The sequence below is a fragment of the Syngnathus typhle genome, linkage group LG8, assembly GCF_033458585.1.
Source record: "Syngnathus typhle isolate RoL2023-S1 ecotype Sweden linkage group LG8, RoL_Styp_1.0, whole genome shotgun sequence".
Lineage (NCBI taxonomy): Eukaryota > Metazoa > Chordata > Actinopteri > Syngnathiformes > Syngnathidae > Syngnathus > Syngnathus typhle.
In genome coordinates, this window is record NC_083745.1 from 6,582,931 (window position 1) to 6,600,834 (window position 17,904).

Sequence of the window (17,904 nt, forward strand, 5' to 3'; positions counted from 1 at the left end):
CATTATTATTGTTAATGCTGTCAAAAAAATAATAACATGTATTGATGTGGACAACCCAGGGACATCATCTTCACTCGACAGAGTGTCTGGCCTCCCGTGTGGAAGGACTGAAGCACTTTCCAACAAGCTGCTGGCTGGGGTGAGCAGCCATTTATTTATGAACCACTTCAAGTGGTGCAGACAGCACAGTGGAGCCAGCATGTTTATAGCAGAGCTCAGCGCAGACCCTCAGGACACAACAGATGAGGATCCATGCGCCGTCTAATTTACACTACCATCATATGCTCTTAACTCAAACGACACTTTGATTGTGCGTCTTTTGACGTGTATGCTCACGGTAACAATGTTGCGTACACCTGCTCAATCTCATGAGATCAAATACAAGAGCACGTACCGTTATTTTTTTCCATGCAAACTGTAATTCTTGTCACTGAATATAGTTTTTCAGAATGTTTTCGCATTTAGGAAAGTCAGTTTGTCTTCTCCCGATGATGTATTTTTTCAAGGAGGTCTCATCTTGATACAGTCACCTAATCTCAGTTTGCTGAAATTAATCATTTCTTATGTTTGCCCATTAAAAGTACAAAGGATGAATTTTAGAAAATTATTCATTTGTTTTGTTTGCACCACAGCGAACTTGCACCACAAATGCACAGAAGAGATAGAACCTCTTTTCACTCAATCTAGCCAGACTCGCCATTGTTTTTGTAGTGGCACAAATTGGGACTTTTTTGCCAAATCAAGTGTGAGTGTGTTATTAAACTATTAAACTTATACTGCTTCTAAACGAGTACCTGTATTATAATAAAATCTCAGTGAAAGTATTAGTAAACTTGGACTCCCCTTGAATAAATCACCTATTCAAACACGCATTAGAAATACTTTAAGAAGGAGCTCTAGCGTCATCTTGTGGCCAAAAACGTTACCTGCATCTAAATTCCAACTAGCAACTAGTTGATTGACTCAGCTTCTTGTCAGTCGAGCAACAGAGGCGCCTATTGGTCAGAACCATCACCGCTTGGTCCCTTCTCTCGACTTTGGACTTTAACCTGACCTGTATGACCGACTGTGATTGGTTCGGACCCTACAGCGACATTCCCATTGGTGCAGCCGCCACACTCCCATTCTCTTTATATCCAAATGCAAAGTGCCTCCTTCCTGTCACTTGTCCCATTCTTGTGTAGCTGTCAGATTGTTTTTAAGGTGAAAAAATACAATGTCTGTGTTTGGCGAGGTTTCCCAAGCGGCACCCGTTGCCGTATTTAAACTAACACAGGACTTCAATAATGACCAATTTCCACACAAAGTCAACCTCGGTATTGGGGGTAAGTTGGAGCACATCATTGATTGAACTTATGAACTCGTTATTTGCAGTTCATTTTGCAATTCCGCCTCTCTCTTCCTCCAAATGCACCTGAGATTGCTGTTCATTATAAAATGCATTTTGTGTTCATTTGTGGGTCATGAACAGTAACAGTAACAGTTGATAATCTAATGACAGCTCTTATCAGTGATGCAAACCTGCACAATGACCTCTAACTCTGCAGTTCAACTACGATACTCCCTGTTTGTTTGTGAAACAACCACACATTTTAGTCCCGAGCAACATTCTTCATTTGTAATCAGATTATCAGTAGTAATCCTGGCCTCTTGCTTTGCAAAATATTCGTATGAGAATTGCTGCAGGCGTGTGCGTGCGTGCGTGGTCACTGGCACTGCTTCTTCTTCTCCCCGAGTCCATTAAGTGCAGGAGGATGAGGCGTTGTAATCCTTTCACCTTTAACAAGACGCAGCATGACAGATGGCAAATGTAGGCCAAAACGTCATTTTCACATGAAATCAATTGGACGTGGTATGATGCAACCCATGCAATAAGTTGTTTGTAGCAGTGGAAGCACAATCAAGTTATTTAAGACAGGATTTTAGCTCTGAATTTGATTTTTTTTTTTTTTTTTTTGTCGACTTGTAATACAGCCTACCGAACAGACGATGGCAAGCCATGGGTTTTACCGGTGGTGAAAAAAGTGGAAAAGATCATCGCCAATGATGACAAGCTCAACCATGAGTACCTATCCATCCTGGGTTTGCCGGAATTCAGATCCTCAGCATCCAAAATCGCGCTGGGAGACAGCAGCCCTGCTATCTTGGAGAACAGGGTGTGTTACACTTTAATCATGCACTCGACCACTGGATTTGCTCTTCCTGCTTGGCTTTGTTTAGATATTTTTTCTGTCCCATTCAGGTGGGGGCGGTTCAGTGTCTTGGTGGCACTGGTGCGCTAAAAATGGGAGCAGAGTTCCTCAGACGTTTCTACAACGGAAACAACAACACAAAGACACCAGTCTATGTGTCTGCGCCAACCTGGGGTACCCAGTAGATACCTTTTTTTGTTTGACTCTCTAAAAATAAAAATACAACAATTTAGCTTGACAGGTCAAAAGCACAAACCCAATGAAGCGACTTATCTCCTCATTTGCTTTAGAGAATCACAATGGCGTGTTCACCAACGCCGGCTTCGAGGATGTCCGTCCCTACAAGTACTGGGATGGGCAGAAGAGAGGACTTGATCTCTCTGGTTTCCTTGCCGACTTGGAGGTAACCAGTACGACGTGACCTCTGGAATTACGCCTCCAAAGTCGAACAAAATATTTTAGTGTCATCCAATGTTCATTGCACTCAACCACTTTCTATTTCCTTTCCTCAGAGCTGTCCAGAGCGTTCCATCTTTATTTTGCATGCTTGTGCCCACAATCCAACTGGCATAGATCCTACACACGAGCAGTGGAAGCAGATTGCTGAAGTTATGATGGTACTAGAATTGTTGTGGCATTAGTTGTCCTCACAAGAACAGTAGTGTGCATGTGTAATGAGATTTTTCTTTCTGCTCTTTGCCAGAGAAGAAAGTTGTTTGCGTTCTTTGACTCAGCTTATCAAGGATTCGCTTCAGGCAGCCTAGATAAAGACGCATGGGCTGTCCGGTTTTTCGTCTCTATGGGCTTTGAAATATTCTGCGCCCAATCTTTCTCCAAGAACTTTGGCCTCTATAGTAAGTCATGCATGCAAGTAAATACAGTCTATACAAATTGGCAGATAAATCCTAAAGCATATTTAATCCCAAAGAGGAATTATCTCTTGTTCCCATCAGACGAGCGTGTCGGCAACTTGACCGTGGTGGCCCGTGATGCTGATAACCTGAAGAGAGTTCTGTCCCAAATGGAGAAAATTGTGCGGACCACTTGGTCCAACCCACCGAGTAATGGGGCTCGCATCGTGGCCGTCACTCTCAACTCGCTCGAGCTCTTTGTCGAATGGTCAGCGGTCCAAGCTCAAAATATAGTGCGATGGATATGTTCTCAAATGCAACATTTGATTTGTGTGACTCCAGGAAAGAAAATGTGAAGACCATGGCTGACAGGGTTTTGTTGATGAGGGCCCAGCTGAAAGCCAAGCTGCAAGCTCTGGGGACGCCAGGAACCTGGGACCACATTACAGATCAAATTGGCATGTTCAGCTTCACTGGACTCAACCGTGAGTACGAACACGTGCACGTGCATCGCTTCGGCTATGCTAAGAATTCAAACATGTGTTCCTGCTGTTACACATCTGGAGTAATGCAGCCGCGTTTCCGCCATGGTTATTCCTCACAGCCACACAAGTGGAATACATGGTGAAGGAGAAACACATCTACATGATGTCTAGCGGACGCATCACCATGTGCGGGTTGACCAGTAAGAACATCAACTACGTGGCTGAGTCCATCCACGAGGCCGTCAGTAAGGTCCAGTAGAAGGGGTCCTCATTCGCTGACACTGTTTCACAGGACACGCAAGTACTGTACATTATCGAAATGCCAACCTGCAGCCAGAGGAGAGGACATTTGGTCCAACCTACAATACAATTCTAAAATAAAAAATAAAAAAACATAAGAGGAACTGTTTTTGAAAAATTAAATAACCACTAATTGGAAAAAAGTTTTCCTCACCCCTGCTTTTATAACATTGAACTTTTCAGTAATTGCCCCCTTGAGAGGTAATTCAGTGTTCAGAGTGGCCATTTAAAAGTTTTGTCATTTCTAATTTAGTTTTTAGTTTTATCCTATTACTGCTGGGACATAGCCAGTAAGAGATTCTGCACACTTTGATTCTTGGTAATGTAAATTTAGCTCTTGGAACACTTTACAAGAATTCAGCAATGGCTAAAATGAAGGTGCATTACTGACATTTAACCTGCTTAGATGTCAATTGTATTCTAAGTGGGAACATACAATTTTGTCATTAAAAAATAAAATAGCTTAATGCTCCTTTCTTAAGACCTGAAACTTGTCAGTTAATTGTATGAAGATGCTAAGGAAATGCCAAATTTGGTATTAAGTTAAGCTAGAAATGGGGACATTTCCTCCTTGTGATAATGAAGTATTACAGAATGTGATAGTTGAGTCGCTACTTACAAACAGATTTGTTAAAACCACTAATTTTATTCACTGTATTTTTGTGTCTTTTACAGGACAATTAAAAATCTCCAGTTATTTTAAAACTTGTATTATTGGAGCTTTTAACATAGACATAAGACACGAAAGCTTTATTGTCTTTAGTCTTAATGTGCTCATAAATTCAAGCTATAAATGTTCTTGAGAAAAACACAATAAATGCATTTAGATCACATTTGTCCGTTTTGTCATTTGTGCTGGAATCAATGTGCATCTTAAGACAGAGAAATGCATTAATGGTATATCAAAATGAGACAAAAGAGGATCCAGTTTATTATTTATAATATATTTTGTTGAAATAAACTAGACTCAGTCTAGTTCAAACTAGTTCAGTTTCTCATATTTCAGTACTGCCCTTAGTCATTCAAATAATAAAATGTGACAAGAAAATAAATACACCAGCGGATCAGTAGTGATGTTGAATCAAAACAAATTACACAAAAGAAATTCATAATAAATTATATATATTTTTAAATATATTTGAGGTTTGTTTCATTTTTTATTATCTTTGGTTAAATTCCATTATATAATGCAAATGGCAAAATGTGAGGAGGTGTCAGTCGGGCATATCGAAATTTCGAGTTGGGCCAGCTCTGACTAGTGCTAAGCAGCGCGTTACCCTCTGTACTTTCTCCCCTTTGCAGGCCGACTGTGTGCTCAAAAGAGGCTTGACGTCAGCATGTGCGTCATATTGCTTTTCCCTCATATTGATCCAACATTCAAGTCTCTCTCTTCTAGATCTACTCAACAAAGTAAGCTGAATTGTTTACTCCCATTGTTGACGATCCCAAATTGCTTTTAATGTCCTTGGGTAAGTATCCAAAGGCCTTTTTGTTTGCACCCACAACTTTCCATGTCATTGCAACGTAACGATGCCCTTTAAAGGAAATGTGAGGATCATACACATAAGTAACAGTAGCGTAATATTTAAATGAGTTTCTTTTTTGTGGGGGGTGCAGTAAAGTCTATTAAAGCTACTCATGCACTGCCTCTGGCTCAGCATGCATAATATGGACAGGAAGGCTCTCTAAAAAGGGATAATCTTACTTTACTTTTTAAATAAACAAACATGCAAATAACATTTTATAAGTAACTGCCCTAAGATATCCTCAAACACACATGTAGCTTATTCTTAGTTGTAGGCAGCTTTCGTGTGGTGTTAAAAGACGTGGAGTGACAAAATATTGCACTACTTCCTGTCGTCATGTATTTTGATGTATTAGTGCCAAATATTGATGTTTATATCGAAACAGATGCCATTATGAACTAATGTCCCGAATCAACAATTGGATTTAGGCACCTCATGCTTATAAAAATCAATGTATTTTGGGATGGATGACACGCTAGATGCTCATTTGGAAAATATTGTTTTTCATGGGCATTGTCAATATGTAAAATGTAATGCTGTAGAACCTCCAAAGTTAAAAGCAATTAAATGCTCAATTTTGTTGTTAATATTGTCAACTGTGAGCACATTAAGAGACTTTTATTTGAGATTCAGGCCTCTGTAAATGAACTTGACTTTTCTTGGTTCTGCATGACTTTACAGGCACTTTTTTCTTCAAATTTGTGTCAAATTCTGAATTGTACCACATCAGTGGCCTTTGAGTTTAGAGGTTTCACCGTGTTTCAAGTAGCACAGACTTGTCTCTTATTGCACTATTATTAATATGGCATCACATTAGTATCACTTCATGTGATAGTTTCTAAAGCTACACAAGGACATGCAATGTTAGAATTAGCAACTGAAATTGTATCTGATGCTAAAGGAACACCACCCACTATACATATTGCTATTGTTTACATCCTATTTGGTTATCTCATATAAAAACAAACAAGTACGAAAGTATCTCCTTTTGAAAATTGTGCAAGCCCCTCTGAAGTCTGCGGGAGTTACAACTAGCTGTCGTTCAAGTTCAGAAGAATATGGCTCTTATTTTATTTTATTTTTTTTCCCAATCTGCTGTAAAAATTGTGCTCTTAGTCTGTATAGTAGTGGTATTTCTTCTTTGTGCGTCGCCAGTAGATGGCGCCATTATGGCACAATTCCATTTGGCTCAGTACAAAACGGCTGTTCCTCTTTGCTGATGGTAAACATGTTCTCATGACAATTTAGTAGGAAATCATACAAAAAAGTCAAGAAAAATATAAAAAGTGCACTATCCAGATTATTATTATTTTTTTTTAACTAAAACGCTTTCATATTCTATCCAACCCAGAATGCGCATCGTCTTTCGACTAAAGCCAGGCTGTCTCTCACCTCCAGCAGAATGGATGGGTGATCTTCAAAGTTGGTGCCTATATATTTACTTATTTCTTTGCTTATTTTGCTACATTCATTTTATATTATTTTCGACTGAAATGCATCAATTTTGAGTGCATTATCCTCTTAAATAGTCACAAGAACATGTATCATTGACACTTTATGGCATAAATTACTTACTGTTTACCACTTTCATACCAAGATGGTGCCAGCGCTTAGGGGTTATCTTTGAGGACATCAATGTCCAAATGCTGTGTATGTAGGACCACTGATATGAAAGACGCCATTTGTTGAACTAGAAATCATTTTTCCACTTGGTAGCTGAGCAACCGTTTGGTATGTCGGGCGCTCATTCCCCAGGGATACCCAGCAACAACAAATAAAACAACTAAGTGTAGAAACATTTCAGATTCAAGATGAAACAGTAGTCTCGATTCAGCCTTTGCATATCACTACACAAATAGTCATTGGAATTGTCCAAACTGGTGGGAAGGCTTCTATTTCAATACACGGGCAAGAGAAGGTCCCTAGTGGCCATATTAAATCCCCAAATTCTGGCACTAACATATGGACCCAACCAGCACTGGCACCAGCTCACTTTGAAAGGCGTATCAGAGGCTTTAGTTCTCATCACATAAGGCTGATTAAGCCAATGTATTGCTATTGGGAATTTTCAATTCAAGCCCTCCCATTCCCTTTTTGTCTCAAGCACAGAAGGAGTGTGTGAAGGGAGGCAGATTTGGGACAGAGTACCCGTGGAGACCTGAGCGCATCGGTAAGTATAGAACAATGATATTGGCTCCTGGAGGGAGGTGCCCAGGCATCCAGGGAGTTTACGTGACAGGGCCAGCTGGATAAGGAAGGTAAAAATAAATAAGAGGTACGCTAGCTTGTCACTGGAGGCTGCTCCAGACCTTCCTCCAAGCTCTTTTCTCCATCCCGAGACTTTTTCCTCCTCTTGTTACCTGGTAACATGGATCACATGTTGACATTTAGAGGCAAACAAAAAATTCCCATCGGCATTAGTCATTGTTCCTTTCATTTTCAATTACGGTAACTATGGTATGAACCAAAACAAAATGCAGTGGAACATATGTGGTCACATGCATTTGGGGTTCCACACTCACTTGCCACCATTTTAGGTGCGTGTGATACAATCAGACCTCCCGAGTCTCATTGTCTCATACAACACACAAACATCCCTTGATCCAAATGAAATAATAAATAAATAAGTCATGTCTGGCGCCAACAGGGAGCTTAGCATCTGTAAGTAACCATCGCAGTAACCCCTCATCTGTTGCTAAGCTACGCCAGGCACAGTTGCCAAGTCTGACACAACCAGTTCGAGGAGACACGCATTCCTTGATGAGTTCATAGCAGATGTTTTACTCACTCAATTTACGCAGCAGCTTCTTCCCGACGTTCTCGTCAGAGCTGGACAGAGAGCGAGAGCTGATATAAGGAGAGGTGGATGGCTGAGAGTCTATAGGCACGTCTGAAAGAAGACACAAAAAGTAGAGTTGGTTGAATATTTGAAGATTTAGAGTAGTTTAAGTTTTTGTATACCTACTTTACAGAAAATATGGTATCAAACAACTGAAATAATGGGGTTGCAGAAGTGTGCACACCCGCCAATCACTGAGGCCCAATTTTATATACACATTTATTCAAACAGCAATAATATTATTTAACAGGGTTGACCGTTTTCTCCATAATTCTCTGGTCGATCTTCTTGGATGAAGGGAATCTCATCCATCCGGAGGAACACGCTGTCATTGGGACTCCGCTGGCCATCAGATTTGCTGCCTGTGTGAATAGAAGGGCCATTCAGCAGTAGAACCAAGACAATTGATCAGCTTTTTCAGGACCATTTAAGGTATACAATTATATTCCAAGATTGGTGGTTTAACCAGGAGAGGTTTTATTTGGTGCAATGTGATTTAAAGTCTTATGACTCGCAGTGTCGTTAGTCACTGTTATTGACAAGCAGTTGAGCCATCTGTTGGTTTTTCTTATTGACATGAAGACGAGTGACATCTATCACACAGCAGAGTACAGATGGCTTGTGGGAAATCCTTTAAGCCCTAAAAAAAAATAATAAAAAAGAGCAGATTGCGCATGCCATGTTTGTTGCTTTTTGGGAGATGAAGCATAATGAGACTTTGACTTCATCACATGCTTTATCTGTAAATTCCTTACGGTGCAGTATTGTGAAAGATAATTAAACGGGGATTTGAGATGCCCTTCTAAATATATTCATGTGCTAGCCACAACAGTAGTGTATTAGATCCAATATAAGTTATATCAACAAATCTGTTTTTATGTAAGATAATAAAGCTATGTTTTGTTTGACATTGTCAAAGAAATTTATTTAGCAATATGTTAGAAGTTTTCAGTGGTGCAGAACTGCACAGCATCTAATGATTTCCCTGCCTTCTGTATATCTATAAGGACAGTAGTTACTTTTAAATTACAATTAAATTGTAATTTGTTTTATTTCAATGAGTCGTACTGCCCACGTTCAATTGACAAAAATGTCATACACAGTTACAGTATCCAAATCTATAGACTCCCCAACTTACGAACTATTCGATTTCTCTGATTGAGCCTGGAGGTGTTGCGAAGGCCCACGTGGGGATGCAGCTGAGCTAGCCGCGCTAATCCTAGGCGGGTGTGGGCGCTGGTGAGGGGGAGAGCGATGCTGTGGGAGCGGGCCTCCACGACGGGCAGCCTCCCTTTAGCATCTGCATCTACCGGGTCTGGCGTCTGCGGGGAGCTGTCCATCCGTGTGGCCGTCAGGGCGTTCTGGTAGTGTGTCCTGAGTATCTGAAGGAAAGGTCACGGTTTGGGGAAAGATTCAGCTGTCACGTCCTTAATTAGTATTAGTTTGTGTTGGTCACCTTGATTATTTGTAGGTCTGTGAGCTGTCGGACCGAGTAGTCCGGTAAGTAGAGCCCTCCCGATGAAAGCTGACCAACACTGCCGCCGCTCAGCAGCGAGTCTGATTGGTTCAGACCACTGCTGCGAGAGTTGTATCGCTGTCCTGCAGGGAAAATACACTGTTGGGATATGCAGAGTAGCATACAAATAATTTAAAATACTCATTGAAAAAAATTATATACACTGATACATTGATTGCAAAAGATGGAGCAACACATGGAGACCCACAATACAACCATATTCAGAGGCATATATTATTTGTCCTCTACAAAACATGCCAAATTTCAAAGCAATTTACTGAGTTACTCAAGGTTTGGAAACTATTATTCCTGTATTTAATTTATTTGGTCATACTTGTAATTTAAGTAATTTAACTTGTAATTCGGCTACTAAAGCCCTTTCTGTGCTGCTTGACTTTTTTTCCACAGTAGAAGATCTAAAGAGCAGGACATGGGAAAAAGTATGGACTTTAGCAATGTCCTAATCTTGGGATTAAGAGATTTTGGAGTCGCTTTAAGCCTACCAGTGAAAGGCCAAATATGTGGGCACACACTTGAAGAGCAAAAGTGCACATTATCGAAAATGGGAACCATTTTTTGCTCGCGAGGCAGTTTTAGCTCACATAATCCGTGTCAGGTTGTGTTCTTCCGCTGGGAAATTCTCTCTCAATCTCATCTTTTTAATTACTTTCTTCCCACAGCTACTGCTCGGCTGTACACTTGGAGGGATTTTAATGTCTAATTAGTTCCTTCAATTATTATTACTCCTTGTTGCTGTCGTCAACACTAACTACCATTAGTTTCTGTTGAGACCCCCCCAATTGACTATATTGACTAGTTATCGTGGATGTACTTACCGATCGGCAGAGGTGAAATGAGGGCTGGCATGCCGTAGTAGGAAAATGCTCCGTTCTCAAAGCGGAGGGCCTCCTTTCCAATCTCTACCTCCACCCGTCCCTGCAATGTCAGCACTTCTGTTCACCCATCATGTCACCACCACATCGACCCAGAATTCAATTGAGTAGCCCACACAGAAAATACATAATCAGTGTTGTATATGCAATATTGAGCACATTTTTTTCCTTTTATTATTACAAACCTGCCAAATTATGTTTGTTTATTGAATTTAGTTGAATTTTGTACCGCCCCAAAAACTCATTTCGTGTGAGCAGCAGAAAACATACAGTCCACTATTTACAAGTAAGACTTTTCGAACTTGAACCGGTTATACATTTTTTATCCTCTGTGAGGAGCTCAGATAGCTTTGTACTATATCCTTCCATTCATTATCCATCTGTCTGTTTTTTACTGCCACCAGGTGGCCAAGGTGGGCAGATGCACAATGACCAATCAATTGATACAAGTAGATTTTTTCTCATTTAAAAATAATTTAAATGTTTGTTTTTTTTCAGTTTTATTTGTGTGATTTTTCTAATGTCAAAATGTGAGTTGCAACATTTAAAAATGTGTATTAAAGGGTGGTGGTGTTACTAGTTCAAAACTGTTGTAAAAAGGGTGACGAAATCAACAAAGCAAATTGAGACTTGTGGTTTAAATGATGTTCTACTAAACTCTGCATCTTTACCTGCAGGATGAGGACAAAGTAGTCGACGGGTTTGTTCCTCTGGAAGAGGTAGTGCTGCGCAGCGTGTTTGTTCTTGGGGTTGAACTTGAGTTCTTGCACCACACTGGGATGCTTGATGAGACGGAGCAGGATCTTCTCTGACAGGTGACACGGCCTGAACGGCTCCACCTCTGACAGTCGGCGACACAAACACACACACAGCAAAATGGGAGGGGAAGGGAAAAACGCCAATGTTTTCAATGTTGTCATTTTCTCTATCCTATCTCAAAGCAAATAGTAGCATCTGGTATGTTTTTGCCAAATTCATAATGACACCCTTGATGACTTTTAACCTACCACAGGTCCCCATTGGATCACATGACCTACCTGTAGCCAAGAAGCGATGTGTTGCCAGCAACAACTGAGGGGAGATCTTCACATTCAGTTCATTTTCTGCTACTTTGAAGATGGAAAAATCCTGCTGTTTCCTCTCGTGGTGCGATACTCGCCTTTTGGTGCGATTATCAGCTGCGAAAGACACATATGGTGAAGCCAGGTATTTAAACACGTTTACTTTTTATACTCACACTAAATTGATTTTAGTCAAGGGTGTCTTTACAGCCACGGATTGCATTGGATTATCCGTACGCATATCTGATTGATAAATAGACTAATCCTCTGCAGATGCGAAGGTATTTAATAAATGACATCCCCTCAGATGAATCGTAACTGCTATAGCGACAGCTGGTGCCATACAGACATAAGCTTCTCTTTACTGTATGCACCATAATTACTAAATATGCACCCACACACTACATGCAATTAAACTGATTGTTTTCCTCTAAATCATGGCACATATATAGAAAAAAAGCACATGGGCGATTACCATTTCTATTCCTGGCAATTAAAGGATTATGGTGATTTCACTTATTTCATTATGTATAAATCCTGAGCTGTGAACAACAGGGGATAGATCAAGGGGGAAGAGTGATTATGTTATAAATTATTCATCAAAAATGCAAACATCTGTGAACAGTAGTCTTCAGGAAATATTGTTACACTCTCCTATTTAATGACATAGCAAACTGAGAAGCGATTATTACATTTTACTGAGTCACATCGTTGTGAAACTCCTCTTTTGTGTCTGAACGCGGTCATGAAAATAATTACGTTTGTAAGTCAAGGCACCACTGCGGCACCAATGAGTCATATCTAAATATAAAGAAATTATTAGGGCCGTGTGACGTTGCAGGTTGCAATTTCTACACAGCTGTAAGAGCATGCTGGTGCTTATTTGTCATGTAAACATACTATAAAGATCTGTTTCGTCCACAATTTCAGACTTGATGATCTCTTCGATGACGTCCTCCAGGGTGATTATGCCCATCACCTCATAGAAGGGGTCTCCCTCGCCTTCGTTGTTGACCCGCTGCACCACAGCCAGGTGGGATTTGCCTGCGTTGATCACAAAATTTGAAAAGATGATGCTGTATGGGTACATTTGTACATTTTAATAATTTTGAATTTACATCTCATTATTTTGTGATAGAAAATAAAGTCAATCGCTGTCCAAATAATATGGGGGTTAGTTTTATGTCCACTACAGTTTCAAAGTACATATTTGAATTAGTGGTATAGAAAATGGACGGATGGATTAAATTATAATTGCTTAGCCCCACCAAACTGTAATTGTCATAACATTTTTTAAAGTAACTGTTTTACATTCTTAACTGCCATACAATTGCTGGTGTAAGAATTAAACACTCTAACAGATACGCTGGAAAAAAGTATTGAGACACCACTGGGGTCTTACTGCTGTGTAATTTTTGCCTTAAACGTTCCAAAATATAACCTCCTGGTTTGACTTTAGAGGTTCCAATTACATACGTGTGCGATTGCTAATTATTCTTACAAGACAATGTTGTCATGCAACAGACTAAGAATAAGCCTGCTTGAAAATGAGCATTAATGTAGCTGCAGAAACCGTATCACATATGCGAGCTTCCACATGATATTCCTTCAACTCTTTCATGCCTTTTGAGAGTCAGACAAGACGTCATTGGGTATTTGAGGGTTTAGCCTGGAGATGCTTTGGCACTTTGGGAAGATTTGGCTGCTGCCCTTACGTAAAGCATTATTATGCAATCGGTCCGACGACGGCCGCATCTGCCAACTCTTTTTTTAAACACTGCCCAAAAACACGATGACAGCATGAAATCAACCTAGTCAAACATTATAAGTATCAAGTGTGCACAATATTCAAAACATGCTGCACAAAAATGTGATTTTTGGAGGGGCTGTTGTATATGCTATCCAAATAGGTTATCTAAGCATTTGCCAGTAGAGACACTAGACACATATCTAGCCTCTACTGAGCCAGTTCATACGAGATTTAGAGCGATCACTAGTGAGGGATCAAACCTTTTAATCCCCTGTGAACTATACACGACCCACATTTGGACGGTCTACCCATGCAATTCTCAAGAACAATCAAATCTCAAAACAACAGACAAAAAACAACAACAAGTATTTAACCTGTTTAAAAAATTCTGATAACATAGCATGTGGAATAAAACATAAACCACACACTACTTAAAGTCAACGTGAATTTGGCTGAGATGATGACGTCAACCTGTCTAACTAGCTAAGGTGAGTCAGACGCAGATGTGCCCTCATAGCTGCTGATGTGCCCGGGCACTGGATTACATCACTCGTAGGTTACGTAATACCCTTGCAGAACACACACATGCACACACAAAGGCAGTCTGCCCCAAGTAAAACCGAGTCTGATGCGCATTCTCTTTTTGCAAATCATTCTGCTCCACCAGTTTGCAGTGCTCCTCTTCCCATGATGCGTTGTTGTGAGAACATCACATTACGTTCACTGTCCTCCATAATGTATTCGCTGCATTACATTTATACAGATATTGCATTTTGGGTGACATCCCTTTACTTAGCGGCCACTGCATTAGTGATACTCTAATGGCAATGCATGTCAAAAATCTGGCAATTAAATTATTGTTCAGCTCAAAACTTTACATCACACTTGGGATTCCATGTGATTTTTTAAAAATTATATGTTGTGTATATTTTGGTTATTAAATTAAGCCTGTAATGCTTCCTCTTTAACTTTTCCATATAAATGTAGAAAATGTCACAGACATAATAAACAACTGCATATCGTCAAACTAAATATTCATAAAAGTCATCCATGCATTTTCTGTTATTTCTGAATGGTTTTTTTTTTTTTTTAAATGTAGGAGGGAGTCGTAGAACCCGGGAAAAAAACCCCACAGAAGCACAAAAATATGAAGCAGATGTGATAACCAATAATCTAACTCTGCTGTTTTTACAACAAACCCTTAAATTTCTCTCATGATATTGATAATTTATCATGAGCATTCTGAAAACTCACATTTCTCTTACTTTATACTTTTTCAAGTTTAGTCTACCTCTGTTTTAAAAAAAATGAATACCAACTAACTCCAAAAAAATTTGCTCTCCAAGTAAATTACAAGCAACGTTAGAATACAGTAGCATAGTAGGCCTAAGAGTTATTTAAAAAGAGACAGACGTTTTAGTCCTGAAAAGGATATTATATCAATAAAAGCTGCAATATTGTGTACTATTTGAATAATGACACTGGAAAAGCTCTCTCCACCTGTCATTCAAAAGTGAGTCTAAAAGGCACATTTATTGAAACACCTCTCTAGATCTCATCGCATTGTGAAGAGGCACCTAATGAATAGCCCATCGAGTGCGTGCGCAAGCAGTTGTCACTCGTGACATTTCCCGTTCACATCCGCACTGAGACTGACCCCAGTAATCCCAGTGTGACATTCCCACAGCGGGGCTGCCTGAGCACTGGGAGCCTTTAATTCATCAAAGTATGAAGGAAGCCGCCAGACAGGAAAGGAAAAAGGTTGCAGTTGAATTTTTCATGATTGCCCTGTCGGTTTGAATGGCAACCTCCCGCGGAGCAGAAGATGAGTGAAAAAAACCCCAGAGTCAACAGACCCAGAAGCTATCTGTCATAATCCTGAGCGGGATGAAGCAATGGACCTCCTGACCTGTAAGTGCCATGTCATTTATGATCCTCCCCTCCAAAGTCAATATGTCTCCCTTCACATAATAATCAGACAGTTGAAACTTTCCCTGGCACGCTACTTATGTGTCAATAAAAACACACGTTGTCAACATAACTTTTTTTTTTTCCGTTCAACAGCTTCGCTAACTTTTACCTTTAATTGTACTTTTTTTTTGTTTTGCGTCACGCTAAAACATTTTTGCACTATTTACAAAATTTTTCCCGTGACATTTTTTGGGGGTGGAGATCAACACTGTTTGCGCCTGTGAATCAGCAGTTCCAATTTTTGTACTTCCTCCCACCTTCTTATTTTTCTTGTATCCTCCTAATTCATTTGCACTATACAGCATTTTAGAAACTATATTTTAGAAGTCTTTCCATGATGCAACTTGGATGTACCTAATGTTTTACATTGATGAATCCCTACAGAGACCCTATTTCGTCCCGCTTGTCAGGTCTGCAACCTCTGCTTGAACCCCCTCCGTTGGACACTGTTTCACGTTTCACATCTGGTCTTCTCCATAGGGATGAAAGGCTCTTCAAGGCCACGGCCTACTGTGAGCTTAACATGGCACTTCTCTTCTCGGTTCTTAGTGTGGTTTTAACTACACGCACACACTTCAAAGGCTCCTCACACCATAGGTGGTGAGAGGTCGAGAATGGGAAGCAGAGCATATGGTGCCTTAAAAGCCAGCAGCGCCGCCTTCCCAATAGTCTGGCGCCCTGGCATGGATCCAAGAGGAGCAGGATTCACTTCGGTGTTCAATTACCTCGTTTGAATTCCTCCAGCATCACGTCCAGCTTGGTGTCGTTGAACACGCAGTGCATGGGGTGCTTGTAGAACTCGGTGACGGTCTTGAGTGGGGTGCAGTCGTCGGGGTCCACGAAAGCCAGGTCCTTGACAAACAGGATGTCTACGATGTTGGACCGCTCGTTCTCGTACACCGGGATCCTGGTGAAGCCACTCTGCATCACGTCAGACATGGTACTGAAGTCCAGCACGGCGTCCGAGGACAGCATATAGCAGTCGGACAGAGGAGTGAGAACATCCTCCACTGTCTTGGTCCGCAGCTCCAGAGCTCCTTGGATGATGTTGAGCTCCTCCTTGACCAGGTCGTGGTACGGGTCAGTGACGCGCAGCATGGCCACGAGCTTCTCCCGCGTGTAGAAGCTCGAGATCTCCTGGTGGAGCAGGGAGTCCAGGATCTTGGAGACCGGGTAGGCGATGGGCAGGAAGAGGAGCATGAGGAGCCGTGTGGCGCACAGGGTCTTGGACGCGATGGCGAGGCTGTGCCGGGACGCCACCGAATGAGGCAGAATCTCCCCAATGAAGAAAATTCCCAAAGTGCAGGATGCAGTGGAAAGCGCAGTCATTCCCAAAATCTGACACATCCACACCACGAAGCAAGTGTTGGTGAGGACATTACCCAGCACTACGGTGCACAGGATATAATTGCCGTGTTTGCGCACGGATTCGATGTTCCGTGCGTACTTCTGCTCCTTCTCGGTGCCGCTGTTCTGCAGTACCCGGAGCTCCACGGGGTCCAGCGCCAGCATGCTGATGTTGAGCCCGCTACAAAGTGCGGAGAGCCCCAAGAGCAGCACGGACACGCCGGCTTGCAGCCACGCGTCCGCTTCGGCGGGTCTCTCTACCACCGCCAGCCAAAAGTCTCTCGTGTCAAAGTGCTCCCATTTGACGCCGTCGAATGCGCACATGGAATAGTACTTGACCGCCTCGCCTCGGCGCAGGTGCTTGGCGAGAAGCTCCACGAGCACCGAGTTGTGGCTGGAGGCGGTTCTAAACGAGCCCAGTAGCTCAATGTCAGAACTCCGGGCGCTTTCCACCTCACACAGGTTCCCCCTGGAGCGTCCCGCATCCCGCTCCGGTTCCTCAATGAAGGCGATCCACGGTGCGGCGGTAGCCGCATCGGCCTCCCCGCTCCCGTTCACGCGGGTATGCTCCGTGTAGTAAACCCTCAAAACGAAGCGAGTCCCCTCCGTGGCTCTCAGCACTCCGTCCTGCACGGACAGCTCGCCGCTTTGGGTGTCCTCAGGACGGACACCGAGCAGAGCCGTGGCGGGAGCTGCAAACCATGAGAGGAAGAGGATAAATAGAGGATGCAGGATGTGGCAGGGAGCAGCATCCGCAGCCATCATGCTGAACGAAGGACGCGGAGGGGAAGCTGGCAGGGTCACGTGGTTTGCAGACGGAGCCGCATATCCACGGAGCGCAGCCGAGGGTATGTCACATTGTGAACATGCACCGCAGCCTTTAAATATACATGACACGCTGCGTGACGTCTTCATCGTTTTCTGCCACTTGCTAAAAATAAAATCCGGGGGGCATGCCAATGTGCGTCAAATCCACGCCAACATTAATAACATCCAGCAGCATGAACTTAAAAAATAATAGTAATAACAAAAGGAATCATCATCTTCATCATAACTTTCCCAAAGGCAAAAAGGTAGAACGATATCATCTATATGTAGTACTTAAACTAACCACTAGATAGCAGCATTGTCAATTGTTTCAACCAATGCCGTTTCCATTTCAGCAAAGGAACT

The 17,904-nt window shown here is 41.8% G+C and overlaps 2 protein-coding genes and 2 long non-coding RNA genes across 4 annotated transcripts; 3 read left to right on the plus strand and 1 right to left on the minus strand.

The window, feature by feature from the left end:
- Nucleotides 1-1,170: 1,170 nt before the first annotated feature.
- Nucleotides 1,171-4,659, plus strand: got1 (glutamic-oxaloacetic transaminase 1, soluble). Its single transcript, XM_061285725.1, has 9 exons — nucleotides 1,171-1,325; nucleotides 1,975-2,156; nucleotides 2,243-2,366; nucleotides 2,483-2,595; nucleotides 2,705-2,809; nucleotides 2,896-3,046; nucleotides 3,146-3,311; nucleotides 3,386-3,528; nucleotides 3,648-4,659. Exons 1-9 carry the CDS (start codon nucleotides 1,217-1,219, stop codon nucleotides 3,785-3,787), a joined length of 1,233 nt encoding a protein of 410 aa, XP_061141709.1. The 5' UTR covers nucleotides 1,171-1,216; the 3' UTR covers nucleotides 3,788-4,659.
- A 556-nt stretch (nucleotides 4,660-5,215) lies between these two features.
- LOC133158504 (uncharacterized) lies at nucleotides 5,216-7,599 on the plus strand. The gene is made up of 3 exons (XR_009715225.1): nucleotides 5,216-5,297; nucleotides 6,706-6,776; nucleotides 7,459-7,599. It is a non-coding gene; the product is annotated as an uncharacterized LOC133158504 (long non-coding RNA).
- Nucleotides 7,600-7,628: 29 nt separating this feature from the next.
- LOC133158473 (metal transporter CNNM1) lies at nucleotides 7,629-17,499 on the minus strand. The gene is made up of 10 exons (XM_061285715.1): nucleotides 16,110-17,499; nucleotides 12,564-12,707; nucleotides 11,640-11,780; nucleotides 11,274-11,443; nucleotides 10,546-10,645; nucleotides 9,650-9,792; nucleotides 9,332-9,575; nucleotides 8,451-8,555; nucleotides 8,143-8,244; nucleotides 7,629-7,714 (listed from the first exon to the last, which is right to left on the minus strand). The coding sequence occupies exons 1-10, from the start codon at nucleotides 17,494-17,496 to the stop codon at nucleotides 7,635-7,637; spliced, it is 2,616 nt and encodes an 871-aa protein (XP_061141699.1). The 5' UTR covers nucleotides 17,497-17,499; the 3' UTR covers nucleotides 7,629-7,634.
- Nucleotides 7,639-12,814, plus strand: LOC133158502 (uncharacterized). The gene is made up of 4 exons (XR_009715223.1): nucleotides 7,639-8,625; nucleotides 11,280-11,417; nucleotides 11,615-11,808; nucleotides 12,594-12,814. It is a non-coding gene; the product is annotated as an uncharacterized LOC133158502 (long non-coding RNA).
- Nucleotides 17,500-17,904: the final 405 nt, after the last annotated feature.

Bases quoted from the DNA above. Each gene is read 5' to 3' on its own strand.
- LOC133158473 (XM_061285715.1), bottom strand. From the start codon at position 17,496: ATGATGGCTGCGGATGCTGCTCCCTGCCACATCCTGCATCCTCTATTT. The intron at 12,708-16,109 runs GTAATTGAACAC...TGATCAACGCAG, and splicing joins GCTGGAGGAATTCAAACGAG to GCAAATCCCACCTGGCTGTG. The intron at 7,715-8,142 runs GTGAGTAAAACA...CCATGTTACCAG, and splicing joins GAAGCTGCTGCGTAAATTGA to GTAACAAGAGGAGGAAAAAG.
- got1 (XM_061285725.1), top strand. From the start codon at position 1,217: ATGTCTGTGTTTGGCGAGGTTTCCCAAGCGGCACCCGTTGCCGTATTT. The intron at 1,326-1,974 runs GTAAGTTGGAGC...CTTGTAATACAG, and splicing joins AGTCAACCTCGGTATTGGGG to CCTACCGAACAGACGATGGC. The intron at 2,157-2,242 runs GTGTGTTACACT...TGTCCCATTCAG, and splicing joins CTGCTATCTTGGAGAACAGG to GTGGGGGCGGTTCAGTGTCT.